A 17819-nucleotide genomic window follows, 5' to 3' on the forward strand; every position below is an offset into this window, starting at 1 on the left:
TTAATATTTTCCAGACAGATAAAACCACTCAATTGACCATGTGGAAGCATGACAAAACACTGACCAAAATCAATGTGCAAAATCAAGTGCTCAGCATCAAGTGCTATAACCTATAACTCAAGACACTGAGTAATAAACCAAAATCTATATTTACAGAATAGTCTGGCAGACAGTCAACACACTTATACAGACTAATGTCGATGGATTTTTGACACTAATTAAATTAAACCACGCCAAGACACGATACACATCTGGACTGCAATGAACTTTACTGTATACTTTAATATCCTGAAAATGTGGGAAAAGACCACTGTTACACAGTCACAGTAACCTTTTACATTTACATCTTGTGTTTACCAAAATCTTGCATAAAAGAACACTATTTATTTAACATACTTTATTAACCACTCCGTTAAATCTGTGTTGAGGTAAACCATTCACACTGATCTTTCTCAGCACAAACATTTCCTCAACAATTGTAGAGAATAAAATCAGCATGAATACATGAAATTATATTTCTTTAAAAAGCTACTAAAAAGGTTATTACACAAGAAATACGTATACGACGTCTTTCCCCAAATATTTACCAGTGGCTCCGATCTAGCAGTTCTCATCCAAAGCAATCCTATCAAGGTCATGAATTAAATTGCTGATCCCGAATTTGAATGTTTGTTGGAAAACTAAGACAGACAAAAAGAGAAAGGATTTTGGCATGTACTTCAGAGCTTATCACTTGAGACACACTGGGTGTCATCTTAATATCAAAAAAACAGGTTTTATTTCTATTACAATCCATACCTGGTTTGAGATGTGCCATTACACAGGGTTATGTCAAATCATGCAATTGTGAGAAAACAAAACAAAAAGTCAGTCTGCATCTCAAAATAAGGACTTTCCTTAAAAAAACACTTGCCCTTATCTTGTGGTGAGCCTGACATTTGGCCAAGCAAAAAGTAAAAAAAAAATAAAATAAAATAAAGTGAATATTCCTCCGGGGTACAGTACATGTCCACCTTAAGAATAGACACCTCCTGTCTGTTGCTGAAATACATCAATAGTGTCCTCATCCTCCATCTCCAGCTGTGAAAAAGGATTTTATCATTAGTTATTCTCAGATGAAAATAACAATCTTAGCAAAGGCAGGCAGAGCTTTATCAACCACAGAGGTTACGTATTATTATACTGAATAATTTGTACCAAGTCTGTGTTGATATTTGGTGGCTTGTTACTCTAAGGCTTTGTGAAAGGAAAAACATCTTTTTAATCTCAGTCGTTAAAGTGACATTACATTTTACACATAATGGCTATTTAGACATTTTACAAGCTGCCATTACATCCATGTTGAGGCAACAATAATTTAATAAAAAGGACACATTGTGGATGTCAGTATGTCCTTTCATACTACTGGATGCTGGCAGCTTGCAAAACCTAAGGATGCTACTAATCTATATGATCTGAATCTGAGAAACTGCCACATTCATTCAAAATTAAGCTTACGCTTAAGAATTGATTTCATCTACCATCTTTCTGACTAGAGGTAGTGGAAAGAGTTGCAGCTCTGTTTGATCAACAATTGTGAACATGAACAGCCTCGCTAAGTGCAAACAAAAGGTCAACAGGAATTGAAGTGTTGCTTTAAAAAGGATCGAAGGCTGAGCAGTAGAACGTCCCCAAAACTAAATATAGAATAAAATGTAGAAAAATCAAACTGAAGGTGCTCAGTAATGTAATAAACCCTTTAAATTAAAATGTACTCTGCTTTCAATAAACATGTTTTATATACACACACTATAGCAGTCTTTTGAATCTTTGAGTCATGTGACCCACTCTGGGAAGTTCAGGATATTTGAATATGTAAACGTTTATTTTAAAGATTAACTACTGAAAACAAAACGTAACCAACTTTTCTGCGACACCTATTCTTTTCTGGTGTGCGTTTGTGTGTGCTTATTTGCTTATCACACGGTCAGCCAGTATTAACATGATCACTTACTTCAGCGTGATATTTAATTTCACTCACCTGTGCAGGTGTGTCTGTTTCATTGATTGGCTGTCCATCGAACCTAAACCGTATCTGCCGAATTGACAATCCCTGAAAAAAAAGACAGAACACAAGTAAAGCATGAAACGTAGATCCTGTACTCATTTATGTATTTAATAAACACATATCTAGATGAAGTTGTGGGCACAGCTTGTTTACATGATAACACTGACTTACCTGTCTTTCGCAGTATGCCTTCATTAGTTTGCTGAGTGGAGTGTGCCTTTTGATTTTAAACTGTACGACTGAGCCGTCCTGACCAGCTACCTTGAGGTTGATGTGGTCGTTCTCTGTCTTCACTCCTTCCTGCAAAAAAAACAACAAAAAAAAAACATCAACAAACAACAGCGACACACCGCTGTTCAATATTGTAACGCTAAAGCGCTAGCTATAAGCCATAACTGGAACTGGCTAAAGCTAACGTTAGTGCCAGAGACAGGCTTCTTCAGCTGAAACACTGTGCACCTATTGGTAGCTACATAGCCGCTGCTGGCGGTGGTTAGCATAGCTAGCTAGCCCATGTTCAAACTGGCGCAGAAAGCCACACTGGGGCAAACTAAACAGCGAAAACTAATCATTCATTTCACTACCAATCACTGATACTGACATTGGGAAACATTGTTTGGTTACGAGCCACACCCGTGATAAATATCGTCGGATGCTGACGTAGGATGAGCACTTTAAACACCAAACTGCGCCAAACGTGAAACCCAAAATATGCGCAAATTGCTCAACCTTTGTTTTCTCAGTCTACCCGCTCAAATACGCTGTGTAGCCAGACAGCAGGCTTAGCTTAGCATAGCGTGCTAACGTTGACTTGCCACCGGCATCATTACCACATCAAGGTAAAAACAAACACGACGCTTAATGTTGCAGACAGAGCACTAACCTTTGGCTTTTCTTCAGACATTCTTCTGTTTTCACGGTATTTATTAATAGCGCGGAGCGAGACTGTTAACGGTGAAGCAGGTTATCACCTCCCCCGGCTCTTTCGCTTGGACCAGGAGCGCGCACTTATTTTTAAAATCTCATTCGACCAAACGGGTCACGTGCTTCACGTTCACTCGAGAACGCGCATATGCGCGCGTGCAAGCGGTTTTGCGCGCTCCCGTGAACTACATAAAACAAAAGGGCTGTTTTGTAAAACAGGCCCAGGGCCCCCAGAACTAGACTAAAGATCCAAATAATCCATCAGATAAAATAGTATAAAGAAACACAGCATCCAACTAACTAATAATACGTAAACTAGTAAATAATTATATAATAATAATCTAAACACTTCTCTTTGGGATGAAATGCAAAATGATTCCTAAAGAACAAAAAGTGAAGGTATTTTGGCATAAGGATTATTTTAATTGTTTTTTATTTTTTACTTATATACTTTACATGTCATTATCAATATAAACAAAATATGGTGTCAGAGTTTAGCAGTTTGTAGTTGTTATGGCACTGTGCTAAGTGGGAAAATTTATGTCACAACATTTATTTATCACATTTTCTTTAACAAACGCACATGAAATCTTTTTATTTTGTGATCTGATTTAAAACGTTACAGGTTACAAATTAACCTCTGATATAAAAATAAATGTTGAACTTTAGACATGAACCAAGATCTGTAAAAACTGCTAGTTAGCTAGTAGTATAAGTACCAATCAGCTCTGGAGTCGAAACTTGTGCGGAAGTCAGGTGATTTTTACTTGAATTATTTAGATTAAAACAAAAGCATATGGGATATTAATAGCAAAGATTGACATGTATAAAAAATCTAAATATAAGGGAAAGGACATTTCTGATATATAGTACAAACTCAGCCAAAATGACTAAGAAATTTTGGTGACTTTTTTTCTTGCCATCACTGACTTTGACTTTAGTCAAGATAATCACAGTTCATCATTTGTACTTTTACACACTCCTGGTATCATGGTTACTGACATCAATTAGATCATCTTAACTACTATATACGTCTTAGTGACTGTCCATTCGAGCATATGGATTATCCTTTGCCAGACCTGAAAGAAAAAAGGAAAAAGAATCAACAGTAGTTCAGCTACATACAAACACAGTTAGTAATATGAAATATCTAGATTAGTGTGTGTTTTGTTTAAAACACAGTTCATTTACTTTCACATAATTTGTCTATTAACATTCACTTCATATATTTATATATAGAGTGAGATTTTCTCCAACAGATGGCACTACATGATAACTTTTACTACAAGTCTCATTTGTTGATTAAGTCTTTCATTTTGGTCCTTTTATCTGCTCAGCTGTATTTATTTTTTAAAATTTGAATAATTGTTCTTCTGTTTTGTTTTTATTCATTTTGTTGCTGTACATGAAAAGCTAAGTACATGCAAAATTAACCTCTTTGGTATTACAACCCACGTGCACCACACACAATTGAAGTGTCTCACCATATTTCTGCCTGATTTCATCATGCCGCAGCTGCATTTCTGTTTTCCTATAATGGAAAGAAACAAAGACAAATTGTTGTACAAGAGAGAACACTGGCTGCTTTCATGGCATTGAATGTCAGTTCTGAGTTTGGGATCAACAGAAAGTATGGTATAAGATGTTTAAACATCTCACAAATGTATAAAATGTGTCTGTTTCATAATAATAATAGTAATAAACGTATTAGGGTTCTAATTAGAATAAAGTTAAGTATTTGATAAACTTAGACAACAGCTATGTACCTGGCCTTCTGGCGTGCTTTTCTCGCATTAGTTTGTCGCTCTGCCTTCGCGTCATCTCTTTTGCTTCTGGAAGATTAAAATATGTAATTCCATCAATACTCTTCAGAATAGCATTGTTTAAATGTTAGATGAATACATAAATTAAATAATAAATAGCTTCTATGAGAGGCTAGATTGTATTAATGGTAAGAAGTCATCTACTGCGGTCATATTTTCTGGCAGACTTTTAGAGACAGCGGTATCAGCCTGGCTTTGTGGAAAAGCAACCCATTGTGTTCCTCCTCCTCCTCCTCCTCCTTCTTCTTCTTCCATTTTGAATCAGATTTCTCAGCCAACACTTCATGTGATTCAATGCTTACCCAATTCTTTCACATTTGCAGCAGCAGAAGCAGCAAACAAGAATGGTAATGAGGAGAACACCAGCCAGCACTGACATGGTGATGATCAGAATCTGGAAGTTTACTGTAAATCCAACGTCAAAGTCAACAATTAGTCAACTAGGTGAGGATTCTGTCTCAGATATTTAATTGCTGTGTTACAGATTGTTAGCTCTTACCCCAGCAGACCCCCCATCGTGCATCAGACAAAGGGCAGAGACTGTTGGGGGGCAGCACCCTTCTCACCGGGTAGTCCACGCATTGTTGGGTTGGATTACACCACAAACACTGCAGCAAACACAGCAAAAGAACTCTGCTGACTCTTTAACTTTTCACAATTTTAAGGCAATGGATGATTAAGAGGATGCAAGTCTGCTTCTGCTTTTTATTTTTTCTTGACGCTTACGGTCACGTTCTTCAGGCATTCCTCACAGCTGGTGTTGGATCTCAGGGCACAAGGAGCTGGAACACAGACATGGGGGGTCACTAAACCTCTATTTACTGTACAGGATCCCACAGTCCTAGAAATATGCTTTAGAAGAACCTTTGACTTTTAGCTTCTACCCACAATGACAAACTATTCTGGCAGCATATTCAGCTAAGAGAAGTTCAAAGTCAAACTGAAAAACAAGTAAACTTCAGTTTCTGTTGAATTCACTCAACCGGTCTTTGAATTGAGACGATTAACTTTGCTGTTAAGCTTTATGAATCTGTATCCGCTGTCACGTGACAGCCTCCTGATCAGACTGAACAAAGCAGCGAAAGCTGAAGAAAACTCACTGGAGGCCGGAGCGGGAGTCGGCGTCTGCGCCACGGCGGCTGAAATGCCGCAGAGCACGAAGGCGCAGATGAAAGCAGAAGCTCCGCAAAGTCCGGACATCGCGGGACGAGCGAGAGGCAGCGACTTCGCGGCAGCAACGAGCAAACTAAACCATCTCGGAGTCAGTGTGGAGGGCGGACCTGCGGTTTACGAGGGGCGGACGTCATGAGCTCCTGACGCTGGTGTCAGCGAACAGCTGCGGAGTCAAACATCTGTTATAGAAACGACAACAACGACACAAGTTTTCTAATTTTTGACGCAGAGAAGATTATTTAGAAACTGTTGGACAATTCGTGGCAATTATATGCCAAATATTATAACGTAGAGTAATAGAAATGTATATTGTATTTCAAATCTGTTTTTATTTTTAATAGATTTTATGTAACTATTATTTTGGCTCGTTTTATCATCACTAATTTCCCACAGTAATAAAACAAGTGTAGGTGCTATTGTAGTAAACAAGAAACAAACACGAACACACTATTTTTGAAATACAATAATTTATTAAAGCATCTTTATATTCTGATATAAAACATGTTCTGATTTTTCTCCAAACAATCAGAAATCTCGGAAACACAGTCATCGTCAATGGCAAGTTCAGTCTCTGGTGTGGCCGCCGGCAGCTGACCAGAATGCAAAGTAAGCACAGTCAGGAAGCAATGGAAGACAGCAATGCACCGTGAGGTAAATACTAAGCTCTGTATGTTTGGCTCATGCTCATCATCAGCTATGCTGTAGGTGGATTGGCATAGATTTGAATCCCTACTGTACAATGGCCTTGGAGAGGAAACGATTTAGATAGAGACATCATGTTGGGTGCTGTGAGCAAGTTGTACATTTATGTTGCCTAAAGCTCAGAAACAGCACGCAGGGATTAAAAGCAAGACTGAATTACAAACAACTAGTTTGGTTCCGGTCGGGTAGATGTTAGTGATGCTCAGCGAATGAGTGTTAGCAAACTGCGCCAACACGTTTGACCTCAATCCTTTAATACTTCAATAAATAAATACCCCAGGCTCACGTGGCCTTTAAGGTCTAAACAGTAACAAACAAAACCAAAAGCGCTCCTCAGGCAAAGAGAGACCACACACGTGGCCCCATGATGATCGCTCCAAACTGGTCCTTGAACAAAGATTTCAAATACAGGAATATTCAAACATATTTCTCCAAGAATATATGAAACCAGCTGAAAGCAGAGGACATTAGTGGATACATTCCCAAATTGTTCAGCTGATTTGAGTCCTTTTGAGACGCTACTCCAATGCAGCAGGTACAGATGTTTGGTCTCCACGGACGCGGTGTTTGTTCTCAGTCAACATCTGTGTTTACCTTTCGTAATGTGCTTTTTGTGTAGACGACCAATAACGCCGACCAACGCACTGAGCACCCAGAAAATTAAGCTCCATTCCTGAAAGGCCACATCTGCAGTGAAACCCACCGTCCAGGAAAGTAATACTATAAAAACTTAAATAAGGCATAATGAGGGAGATCATCCCCCTGGGAGGATGTACGTTATAACCTGAGGGAGTCTCCAGCCAGGAGAACATTCAGTCCAATGGGCCACAATACTCTGCAGGAAAACAAAGGTGACTTCAACACAAGGGCTGGACAGAGTGTGAGTCATGAAAGAAAAGCTGTCTTGGAAATTGCAGTAACTCTCATATGTTAATGTGCAGTATGTCCGTTATATTAAAATGAAGTCCACTGAATACCTGAACTAGATTTCAAGTAACAACAGATGAAAGACCAGTGTAACTAAAAAAGCATTGGGTCTGGAGACGGCATGGAAACAATGAAGTAACATCACCCACGGCGCCTCAAGCGTATCACAATTCCTGTGTGTCTATAGACATGTCTACTTGCTACACGGCCAGTCAGAACCTGTGACCCGATCTTTGTGGAGGCGATTCCTCTTGCGGTCACTTCTTCACGCCCGGGTCCTGCCCAGTCCATCACCTGATCCAGCTGCTCCCGAAGCTGGACACAGACTTCACGCTGCACCGCTTCTTCACGATCATGTTGATGTAGGCTTTCATGATCTTCGTGATCTCGCCCACCTGCGAACGGAACGCGCCAGAGCAGTCAAGCGAACGGGTTCGGGCCGGAGAGACGTTGGCGGAACCCGCGGCGGAAAGCAGTACCTGCGGCGTCTCGAAGAACATCTCCCGCTCGTCCACGGTGATCTTGTAGGTGCAGGGCTGCGGCGCGCCGAAGAAGACGATGTGCTCGTACGGGAACGTCTCCAGAGGCTTGGGCTCGCCGCGCTTGTACACGGACACGTTCTCGGCGCTCACGCTCAACCAGAGGTCGTGAGGGAAGCCGCCTTCTTTGCACTAAAAGACAGTGAAGACAGAGGCGTCAGCAACAAGATCAGTGCTCACCAACTCAGGGTTTGGATCCACGGCCCGTTCTACCTCAACATCGAACAGTGTTGATCCGTATCCAGGCCACTCTTTGATGATGCTCATGTATTTGACCATGGCCTGGTGCTGGTCCAGACCTTTGAGGCGGGACCACTTCTCCACGATGCTGGTCCTGGTGGCCGACATCTCCTCCTTCACCCACATCTCCAGCATCTGCTCCTCCTCCATGCGCTGCTTCTTCATGGAGCCCGTCTTCAGGCCCCGACGCAGCGTCCCGTCGAGGAAGCTGGTCCTCCGGCGCTCCAGGGTCTGCCCGGACCCCGAGGCCCCGCCCACTTTGGTGAACTGCAGGATGCGGCTGCGCAGGCGCCCCACGGGGTAGACGTTGTCCAGGCTCCAGGTGACGCGCGCCTTGTCGCCGTGCAGGAACTGCAGGCGCAGCGCGGCCAGGTGGTGCAGGGTCTCCTCACGGGCGGGAAAGTGGCCCCGGGTCAAGCTCTCGTGGGCCTGGAGGAGGAACAGCCGAGCTCAGCGCCAACCGCCGCATGCTTATATTGCTCAATAAAATGCGACGCGATAGGAAAAAAAAGCCACCTGCTCAAACATGAACGCAAACTCCACCCCCTCTTTGGGCATGCTCTCCACGTCCAGGAAGCAGTAGAGCTTGAAGTAGAGCTTCCACTGGCCTTCGTCTTCAGCTCGCTCACTGCCGGCCAGTCTGGTGGGAAAGCCACAATTATAACTGTACTCTGGTCTCCAGTTAGATAGTCTAAGAGGACACTGGATCATGTGTAAAATACCTTTCAAACTTTGCCAAAACGTCGGCCACCAGGACCCTGCTCTCCACTGCTCGGTCGATGCTGTTGTTGTGTTCAAAGAGTGCAAACATGTTCCTGCTGTCCTCCATCGCCAGACCTCTGATCAGCTTCTCCACCACCTGAACAGAGCGAGACACGGGAATCACAGCGTTGGTCTTCATTTGCATCCCCTGGTGTGAGAACAGTCCCGTTCCCACCTCTCCGGCAGTGGTGTGTGAGTTGATGGAGATCTTGCAGGAGCCCCCTCCGTGGCAGTAGACCGTGGTGGTCATCTCCTGTCTGCTGAGCAGCGCCACGATCTCCTCTTGGGAGGGAACCAACTCTCTGGTCTTGGTCCTCTTCAGGGACTCGCCGATGAAATGAGCGAACATTTCGATCTCCGTACCAGGAAACAGCTCCTTGATCCTGAAAAATATAAAAACCCAGTGAATGTAAAGTTTCAGCCGGTTGGGTTCCTCTAACAGGAGGACGCTCTGGACCGGCCCGGCCCGGCCCGTACCTTTTGAGGTGAAACTTGAGGTAGCGTAGGATGCCTCGGCTGGGCAGGAAGGTGCAGCTCATGCAGGCGAGGAGATGCCAGTGGGCGCGGTTGGCAGGGCTGTTGGGATGCGGCACGTGATTGGTTTGCTTGATCAGCTGACAGTAAACCTCGTCTCGTAGTGGCCTCAAGTCCTGGCAGGTCTGCAGGATCCCCTGGATGATGGGCACGGGGTCGGAAACTGCCTCCATCTCCTGCAGCGAGTTGAAAACCTTCACGGCCTCATCCTGCAGGCTTGTGTAGCCCTTTTCCTTTTGTACTGGGGCACAGATTGGACGGATGGACACGGACAAAAGTCATTTTCAAGCTCTGGGCATTTTAATCAGGTTTTGCTGTTGGTTCGACGACTCACAGTGGATGCTGACATCTCCGTAGGGCAGCGGTAGAAGAGGGGCGTGCAAAGGATGCTGGGTATATCTCAGGATGGGGTTCCTCCAGTAGGTCTGCTCTACAGCCTCCACGTTCAAACTGCTCTCCTGGACGGACAGAAACAAGTCTTCAGGAAGGATCATTGCAACAGAGTGCGTTCTTAAACTGAAGCGAGGTGATTTAGCCAGATTATCAGGCAAATTTAAAATTTTATAAAGTTAGGAGGAAGAACATGATCACAGCACACATGTGGTGAGTACCTCACTATTCTACAATGTGTGTCCCTGCCAAAGGTTTGCATGACTGAAAGACACGAGTCACAATGATATTAATGAAATATGTGCAGAATATTCACGGGTGTGAAATATTCTTAGCAGCTGTAGAGAAGCAGAGGTTATTAGTGCTTGGCATTAGGCACATATTCACACCAGGGGCACCAGCTGAGCCCCGTCATACCTTGATGTCCCTGATCAGCTGCTGCGTTGGGGTTTCGATAGGGACTTTGCTGTCTATCGCTCCCTGTATAGCGTTGGCCCACCGCATGGCCTCGTTCAGCATCTTGGTGTAGAGACGGTACGAGTGTTTGCGCCCGTGGATGATTAGGTTCCAATACCCTGCATGAAGACGCAGACGATGTCAAAGGCCAACAGTGCACGGGATGAATTAGCCACAGAGAGGCTGACGTTCAGCTGAACTGACCCGTGTCTTTGAAGACCTTCTCGTCGGGCTGAACCACAGAGCAGAGGCTGTTGAGGACCAGAGTTCCCAGTTTGGACGCGCATCGCTCTGACGACTTGTAATAGTCCAGGGAATTACTGGTGAGGACGAACCAGCGCTTCTTCAGCTTCAGAGATGTGTTTTTGACTCCGGACTTCATCTCTTTATGCAACCAGCCTACGACGAGGAACCAACCGTCACTCATTAGCTCCTGAATGCAGACAATTGGAGCAGCTATGAGACTAAGCGCGTGCGACCGCTGACGGACCTCTGACTAAGAACTCCTGGCCGTCGACCCTGGAGTCTCCCTTGGATTTCTGCAGCAGGCCGATCCAGTGGTGCATCTCCTCGGGCGTGTCTGTGTTGCAGTGGATCACACGGTTGGCTGTGATGATCACGAACGAGTTCGGTCTGGAAACAGAGCACATTGCAAACACGCGGTTTAACCACTGACGTGGTCCCAGCACTTTATGTCTGTCGGTCAGGCTTAGACTTGGGCTTCCTCACCGGTCGGGGTTGTCGGAGGCACAAACGGAATCGATCAAGCCTACATCCAGTGTGCCCTGGAAAAGGAGGAAGACGTGGATGTATTGTGTTTTCTTAATGGGTTTTACAGCCACAATTTCTAAAAAAAAGTCAACACAGTTTGAAACAAATCCTGGATATGTGATACACTTCTGCCACTTACATTTTAACATGACCCAGATTTCAGCCATCGTACTTCAGCTGAGTCAGTTTCATGCATCATGGTTACTGGTGAAACACTGCACTACTCTGGGCCCAGGCAGCAAAAGCGGCGAGGCGACACTCACCACAGCATTCTTCGGGTTGGCCTGTTCGTGGTGCATCTCCGTGAGCTGCTCCGGGCTGGCGGAGTGGACCCGACTCAGCACATTGAACCAACCGCTGCACGAGGGTCAGAGGGAGGTCAGGAAGTAAAGAGTCAGCAGTCATGTCGTTGAAAGGGACACTTCCACTGGCGACCGCTAGGGGGAGCTTTCCACCCGTCACTTTCACACTGAGGAGGAGGAAGTGAAACACTGTACCTGGCGTCTTCTGGGGACTCTGCATAGATCTGGTACGTCCTCTCCTCAGTCACAATATTCAGTGCATTTTCCTTCTCGTGATTGTCCACTATGTCCCTAAACACACGGTGGACAGGTAAACTGTTGCGTTTATGGACTAAAAGAGCCTATGACGGTTCCCCCCACCCACTCGGAGGGCGCTCTTACTTGGCTGTGCGGATGTCGATGGTGCCTTTGAGCCTCTCCTCGCTGTCGTTCTCAAAGTACGCGAGCTTGGACTCCCGCAGCACGAACCAGCGCATCTTCCAGTTGCGCCGCGACAAGGTGGACATGCCGCCGCCTTTCTTGTACAGCCAGCCGGACTTCAGGGAGTCCTGCTTGGCCCGGAACCACATGAAGGTCTCGTCCTTCAGCACGCACCAGCGGCGGCGCCACGGGATCATCAGGCCACCTGGGGATCAGGACGGAGTTCAGCCGGGCTGTAATCATAGCATTGCCTGCTGGCCAGCGACGGCGAGGCCACTCACTCTTCATGTAGAGGTAGCCGTGGAAGTACGGAGGCCCGCTGCCGTTCAGCACGTTCACTCTCCCGTTGGACACCTCCTCGTCCGTGTCCACGTAGCCATCGTTGTCCTCGTCGCTGTCAATGAACTGACACACAAACAAGCGTCTGTGACTGGAGGAGTCCATTAAAAACCAACAAAAGGGTTTTTTTTGCACTTGCCTAGAAGGTACAAAGCTCCAAAAATGCACCCAAAAGCTGTTTGACCCGAGTCATTAAACTAGCAGTAAAACTGGTACAGACGCACGCACGCACGCACGCACGCACGCACGCACGCACGCACGCACGCACGCACGCACGCACGCACGCACGCAAACAGTCTTGCCCTCTGACATTTTGCTGATCCGACAGCATTGCGTCTGAGCTCTGCTTGTCTTGCAGTATCTGGAAGCGACGCGCACGCGAGCGGAGCCAAAGGAAACAATTGCAACAGCGCCGGAGTGTGATTCTAACGCGGGCTGAGGATTCTGATATGTTGAGAAAGCTTTGCTCCTCTGTGCGCTTCAGTTCGGGACCATCGGTGTTTAGAATAGGATGTGATTCAGGAAATGGCTGACATGAGATGAACTCCTGAGTCAGATTTCTCATGAGGGTAATTCCAGCTTTGGCTAAATTTATACTGAACCCCCGGTGCTTCTCTAAATGATTACTCGTTCAGATTAGATCATTAACGAATTCAGCCCTGTGTGTTTTCCGGTACAGTTTCTCAACAGCATTGATTCAGCCCGAGCGCCTCTCGGCCTATTACTCACCGAGTCAGAGCTGCCTCGGAAGGAGTCCAAGCTGTTCTGGGTGCAAGAGGACTTCCGTAGCACCTCCTCGTCCGTGATGTGGCCATCGTTTGTACTAGCGCCTGAACTCCCGTGCGCCTCCTCGAACTCCTCCTGGTCATAGTCCGACTCTGTGTCCGGCACGTTTGGGTTTTGAGGCCCGTCACTCGCCGGCTCGTAGGCGGACCCCCTGCTGGCCGCCTCGCGCGGCTGCTGCCCCCTATTAGCGTTCACGGGACGAGCAGAAAGGCCAGGGCCGCCTTGAATCAGTCTGGTGGAGGCGAACGGGGGCGGCGACTCCCGTGCAGGAGAGGAGGTGGAGGACGGAGCGGCCACTAGTCCTTGGGCAAAGGCGGGCGGGGGAGGGGGGACGCTTTGGAAGACCTCCTTGTCCAGAGGAACTGCAGCTGGAGGAGGAAAGTCAGGCAGAGGAACGCACTCGTCCTCAGCGTGGAAGCCCTCGTCCACCTCCTCCTCCGCCTCCGCCAGAGGAGCGCTGGACTCCGTCGGGTCGTGGAGGTTCTCCTCGCTGGAGAGGGACGGCTCCAGGCCGCCGAAGTCCAGCAGCTCCAGGAACTCGGTGGCCACGCGCGACGCTTCCTTCTCCAGCCTGTAGATCTCGGCGTCCCTCATCTGGCGCCGCTCCTCGCGGGACGCGTCTCCCAGCAGCGAGACGCCGTCCTCCTGCTGCTTCTGCAGACGCTCGATCTCCCGCTCCAGGCGCAGGATCTCCTCCATCTGACGGCTCTCCTCCTCGGACGTGTGGCCGTGGGACGCCTGCTTCTGCTCGAGGGAGGGACAAAACGGAGCACGTTGAGGGTCTACGGTGCCACATGCTGACCTGTTAGAAAGAGTCACCGAACTGCAGTTACCTTCTCACAGGCCCCGTTAACCAGCGAGTTCCTGCAGACAAAACCGAGTATTAGTGATCACAAATTATTCATAGGAGGGAATGACTGAAGTGGATGAATGTTTAAGGATAAAACCTTTTGTTTTCTGCTTTGGCTGCCATTTTCTGCTCTTCCTCCTTCAGCCTCAGCTCCTCCTCCTCCTCCTCTCGCCTCCTCATCTCCTCCTCCATGACTCTCTGCTTCTCCTCCTCCTCCTCCTCCTCCCGTCGTCTTCTCTCCTCCTCCATCCTCCTCCTCTCCTCCTCCTCCACTCTCCTCCGCTCCTCCTCCTTTCTCCTCCGCTCCTCCTGCTCCCGCTCCTGCTTCTCCTCCCTAAGCCGGCAGCAGAGGGAGCGGGCCAGCTGGCCGCGGCGGTGCTTCTGCAGGACGACGGCGGCCACGCGCAGGCGGAGGAAGAGGCGCCTCCAGAAGTGAGCGCGGTAGTTCTTCTGGATGGTGACGACGCTGGACAGAATCCTTTTGTACTGCTTCCTGAGGCGGAACGTCACATGTTATCTGAGAACTTGGTGTGTCACCCAAGACAAACGTATTTGTGCCGTGGAACCGCACCGCATTGTCTCCTCCCGACGCCCACTGGCATTCTCCGTTTAAATAAACACGCTGCCGAACTGTGCATCGGGCTCCGCTGTGTTTAGAGGCCGATGAGCTGGTTCTGTTCTATTGTGGCCATGTGGGCTGCTGTGTTTGGCCCTGTGACTAAGACCCGTCACCCATCACCCACACGCAGCACATGCACCGACTGCACACGCATATAAACATGCGCATACACAAACAAGTGCAACTCGCACACGACCACACACAATGTCCTGGCTCTCTGACCCTGAGTCAACGCAGCAATCACTCAGTGGCCCCTGACTGATCTCAGGACAGCCTCGGAGCAGAGATAGTGTTACATGAAATTACACAAAGGCTTTACTTGTGCCTTAAGGGAACTTCCCGAGCGTCTGTCTTTAGTAGACGCAGCTCTGAGGTGAAGGGAATCCAGCACCTGAATGCTGTCATCGGCCCCATTATGCCCTCTGCATGTGAGCTTATGTACAGGTGGGGCACAGCTACGTTACACAGCCAGGGGTCTGTGTGTCTGGAAGCCAGCGCAGTGACGGATGTGGATGTTCAGCCGCACAATAAGTCAGAGGTATCGGAAAGGTGTCGGGTTTACACTGGTTAATGACTGACGCGCGCTCAGGTCAGGGTTCGAGAGGAGGCGCCGCATCCCTGCACACCTTCAGCCTGAAGCTACATCATGCTCACAAAAAAAAAAAAAAGAAGAAGGCTGAACACGTGTGGGAAGGCGTACGTGCACCTAATCCCCCCCCCCCCCTCGCTTACACGCCGCGTGGCCGCAAAACAGACGCCGCTGCCCCTCACCCCCTCTCCCCCCGGCCCCCACGCCACTCACCTTGCCACATAGCTGAGGATGTGGGCGCGGATCACCATGCCAGCCCTGCGCCGCACCTCTTCCCTCTCCTTCTCCAGCCTTTGCTCCAGGGCCTCCTTCAGGAACACCTGCGGGACGGGCAGCGCCGCGGCCACGGAGGGCGGGCGGAAGGAAAGAGGACAGGGTTAGAGCCTCCTCTTGGCGGGGGCCGCAGAACAGAGGCCCGCAGGGATGTGAAGGTCCCCTGTTGTCTGCTGGCAGCACCCACTGCAGAGGAATCTGCGAGGCAGCGGAGGCTAAACGATCGGCCCGGCCGCAGACGGGGAAACTGACACTGGGGCTGCAGTGTGGCTGCTGGGTTTGCTGCTGCAGAGCCTCATTGTTTGCAGGCGTCCTTGCTGAGCTGCGTCCCTGCTGCCGCCGCCGCTGCTGGTGGCGCGACTGAGACTGACGTGCACAGGCAGAGAGAGAGGGAGGAAGAGGGAGGAGGGGGAGGGATGGTGGCTGGAGTCCAGCTGACAAGCCACACCTCTCCTTGCTCTTATGAAGGAGGGAGAATGAGTGTAGTTAACCCTTCCCTCGCTCCTGGAGACTCCCCGAGGCTGGAGCCGCGTCCATGTGACGCACAGGTAGCGAGCGGTGGCGGTAACAACATGAAACATGACCATACGTCACATATTACACACACCACGGTAAACACAGGCCCACTGAGTGAGCGTGTGTGCGTTTGTGGGTGTGTTTCTGCCCCAGATGTGCCGCTAATCAGAAGGAACCTACAGCTGCAGCCCTGCCTGCCTCTGTTCAGGCTATGAGAGGTGGAAGCTTCCTCTTCGTTCCACATCCTGCCCCCGTCTGGAACACAAATGGCTCGCAAACACAAATAGACCCCTTCTGGCCCACAACCCACTCTGCGTTTCCCCCCCCCCCCCCCCCCCCCCCCCAAAAAAAAAGCTATGCAGGACTCTCTTGGCCTGTACACAGTGTGAAATAAAGCAGTATGAACGCAGTTAGCAGGAGAGTGTCAGCCAGAGGTCAGACTGCCCTAAACAGTGGGAAATGCATTAATATCTGGAGTCCGACGCCGAGCGCTGAGGTTTCGATCACACCTGGCATTCGAGGTTAATCATTCATTGGGGGTGCGAGGAAACAAAGAGGCTTCTCTGTGGCCGCAGTCGATGATTGTTTAAAACTCAGGAGCCAGAGAGAGACGGAGGCCGGGGGCAGCGAGCGGTTAGCGGCTAACGATGGAAACCATAATCACGCCGGAATGACGTTTGTCAGATGAGCGCGTGAGACGAGGAGACGAGGCCGTTCTCAACCTCTGCTCAGCTGCAGCGTCTCATCACTGCCCCCCTCCAAAAATCACTCACCCACAGTTTAGGTTATTAAACCACCGGCTGGGTGAGAGTCAGGAGGCTAACGCGCTAACGCGCTAACAGCGACCCCCCACTGTTACGGTAACAGTTGCTGGTGCCTGTGTTTTCAGCCCGGGCCCCGTGGCGACGGCAGCACATTGACCACAGCCGCCCAGAAACATCTCTGGGGCATGAGTCACCGCGGGGCCGTCCAAACTGTGGCACACATTAACAGCCCGGGAGCGACAGCGGCGCGACTTCTTGGGAAAGGGAACGGGAACGAGCCGCTCTGCTCTGGAGCCTCGCGCTGACGTCACCCTTAAAAACACAGCTCATGAACAGCCATTTGCAATTCACTGAAGCAGATTTGAAGGGGAACGTTTGAAAGCCAGGTTAATAGCGGGTTTGGGCCGGGTGGTGGTTACAGTTACTGCAGCTTTCCAAGGCGTGTGAGTGGATGCAGGGTGCTTCTCAGTGACAAATGCATGTCTGGGCACGAGCGTGTGCATGCTGCACCTTTGTCTTCCCCAGCTGCCACTCGCTCCCGGCTCCGTCGCGGAGCGTCAGCAGCTCCGTGCAGCTCCGCTTCTCGTCGCCTGAGCTCCGCCCGCTCCTCAGGATCATCTTGTACCTGTGTGAACACACACGCTTAGCGGCTTTTAACAGCCGGTCCGCCTAAAACAGTCCGAAGCGGCGCGGGTGTACCTGCTGTGGAAGTCTTTGAAGGTCCTGCGGACGGGAAAGCCGGCCCTGCGGATCTTCACTGTCTCCAGCATCCCGGAGTACCTCAGCTGGTTCAGAACCACGTCAGGATCAAACTGGTTGGCCCTCTGTGGAGGACGGAGCACAGAACCATGAGAACCACTCGGCAGCATGAAGGCACACCTACTCAGACTGAACCAGCGAGTGTGGTTTAACTTGAACCCGAAAAGTCAATTTCCATGGCGCGCGCTATCATTTTACAATTAACAGTCAGGCTCGTGCAAAGAAAAAAAAACAGAGAAACCTGAGCGGCGTTGAGCAACCGGTCCCAAACCTTTCTTTTCAATAACGAGCGGCTTTGTTCGCAGCCCTGCGTT

At 48.7% G+C, this 17819-nt stretch overlaps 3 protein-coding genes across 3 annotated transcripts in view; all 3 read right to left on the reverse strand.

The window, feature by feature from the left end:
- Positions 1–262: 262 nt before the first annotated feature.
- Positions 263–3090, reverse strand: sumo3b (small ubiquitin like modifier 3b). The gene is made up of 4 exons (XM_029135982.3): positions 2931–3090; positions 2219–2347; positions 2021–2092; positions 263–1080 (listed from the first exon to the last, which is right to left on the reverse strand). Exons 1-4 carry the CDS (start codon positions 2949–2951, stop codon positions 1015–1017), a joined length of 288 nt encoding a protein of 95 aa, XP_028991815.1. The 5' UTR covers positions 2952–3090; the 3' UTR covers positions 263–1014.
- Positions 3091–3371: 281 nt separating this feature from the next.
- pttg1ipb (PTTG1 interacting protein b) lies at positions 3372–6084 on the reverse strand. Its single transcript, XM_029136738.3, has 7 exons — positions 5895–6084; positions 5521–5576; positions 5294–5402; positions 5097–5199; positions 4738–4803; positions 4456–4502; positions 3372–4050 (listed from the first exon to the last, which is right to left on the reverse strand). Exons 1-7 carry the CDS (start codon positions 5992–5994, stop codon positions 4007–4009), a joined length of 525 nt encoding a protein of 174 aa, XP_028992571.1. The 5' UTR covers positions 5995–6084; the 3' UTR covers positions 3372–4006.
- A 333-nt stretch (positions 6085–6417) lies between these two features.
- The window catches only part of myo10l3 (myosin X, like 3), a 32505-nt gene continuing 21103 nt past the window's right edge, over positions 6418–17819 (reverse strand). Inside the window, exons 20-41 of the mRNA XM_029136736.3 lie at positions 17446–17570; positions 17257–17371; positions 15407–15513; positions 14083–14478; positions 13969–13999; positions 13079–13879; positions 12292–12415; positions 11972–12215; positions 11786–11881; positions 11552–11645; positions 11247–11302; positions 11008–11150; positions 10722–10916; positions 10479–10636; positions 10006–10129; positions 9615–9912; positions 9313–9520; positions 9098–9234; positions 8892–9015; positions 8349–8804; positions 8076–8267; positions 6418–7991 (exon numbers count right to left, since the gene is read on the reverse strand). Of these exons, the coding sequence (XP_028992569.1) occupies positions 7887–7991; positions 8076–8267; positions 8349–8804; positions 8892–9015; positions 9098–9234; positions 9313–9520; positions 9615–9912; positions 10006–10129; positions 10479–10636; positions 10722–10916; positions 11008–11150; positions 11247–11302; positions 11552–11645; positions 11786–11881; positions 11972–12215; positions 12292–12415; positions 13079–13879; positions 13969–13999; positions 14083–14478; positions 15407–15513; positions 17257–17371; positions 17446–17570 (4329 nt within the window). The 3' untranslated portion in view covers positions 6418–7886. The remainder of the gene's footprint in view (positions 7992–8075; positions 8268–8348; positions 8805–8891; positions 9016–9097; positions 9235–9312; positions 9521–9614; positions 9913–10005; positions 10130–10478; positions 10637–10721; positions 10917–11007; positions 11151–11246; positions 11303–11551; positions 11646–11785; positions 11882–11971; positions 12216–12291; positions 12416–13078; positions 13880–13968; positions 14000–14082; positions 14479–15406; positions 15514–17256; positions 17372–17445; positions 17571–17819) is intronic.

This window comes from Betta splendens, chromosome 21 (genome assembly GCF_900634795.4).
Source record: "Betta splendens chromosome 21, fBetSpl5.4, whole genome shotgun sequence".
Lineage (NCBI taxonomy): Eukaryota > Metazoa > Chordata > Actinopteri > Anabantiformes > Osphronemidae > Betta > Betta splendens.

Coding starts and splice junctions, on each gene's coding strand:
- sumo3b (XM_029135982.3), bottom strand. CDS start 2,951: ATGTCTGAAGAAAAGCCAAAG. Junction 2,348..2,930: donor TGTCTGAAGAAAAGCCAAAG/GTTAGTGCTCTG, acceptor TTTTTTTTGCAG/GAAGGAGTGAAGACAGAGAA. Junction 1,081..2,020: donor AAACAGACACACCTGCACAG/GTGAGTGAAATT, acceptor CCTTTTTCACAG/CTGGAGATGGAGGATGAGGA.
- pttg1ipb (XM_029136738.3), bottom strand. CDS start 5,994: ATGTCCGGACTTTGCGGAGCTTCTGCTTTCATCTGCGCCTTCGTGCTC. Junction 5,200..5,293: donor ACGATGGGGGGTCTGCTGGG/GTAAGAGCTAAC, acceptor TTGGATTTACAG/TAAACTTCCAGATTCTGATC. Junction 4,804..5,096: donor TGCAAATGTGAAAGAATTGG/GTAAGCATTGAA, acceptor TTAATCTTCCAG/AAGCAAAAGAGATGACGCGA.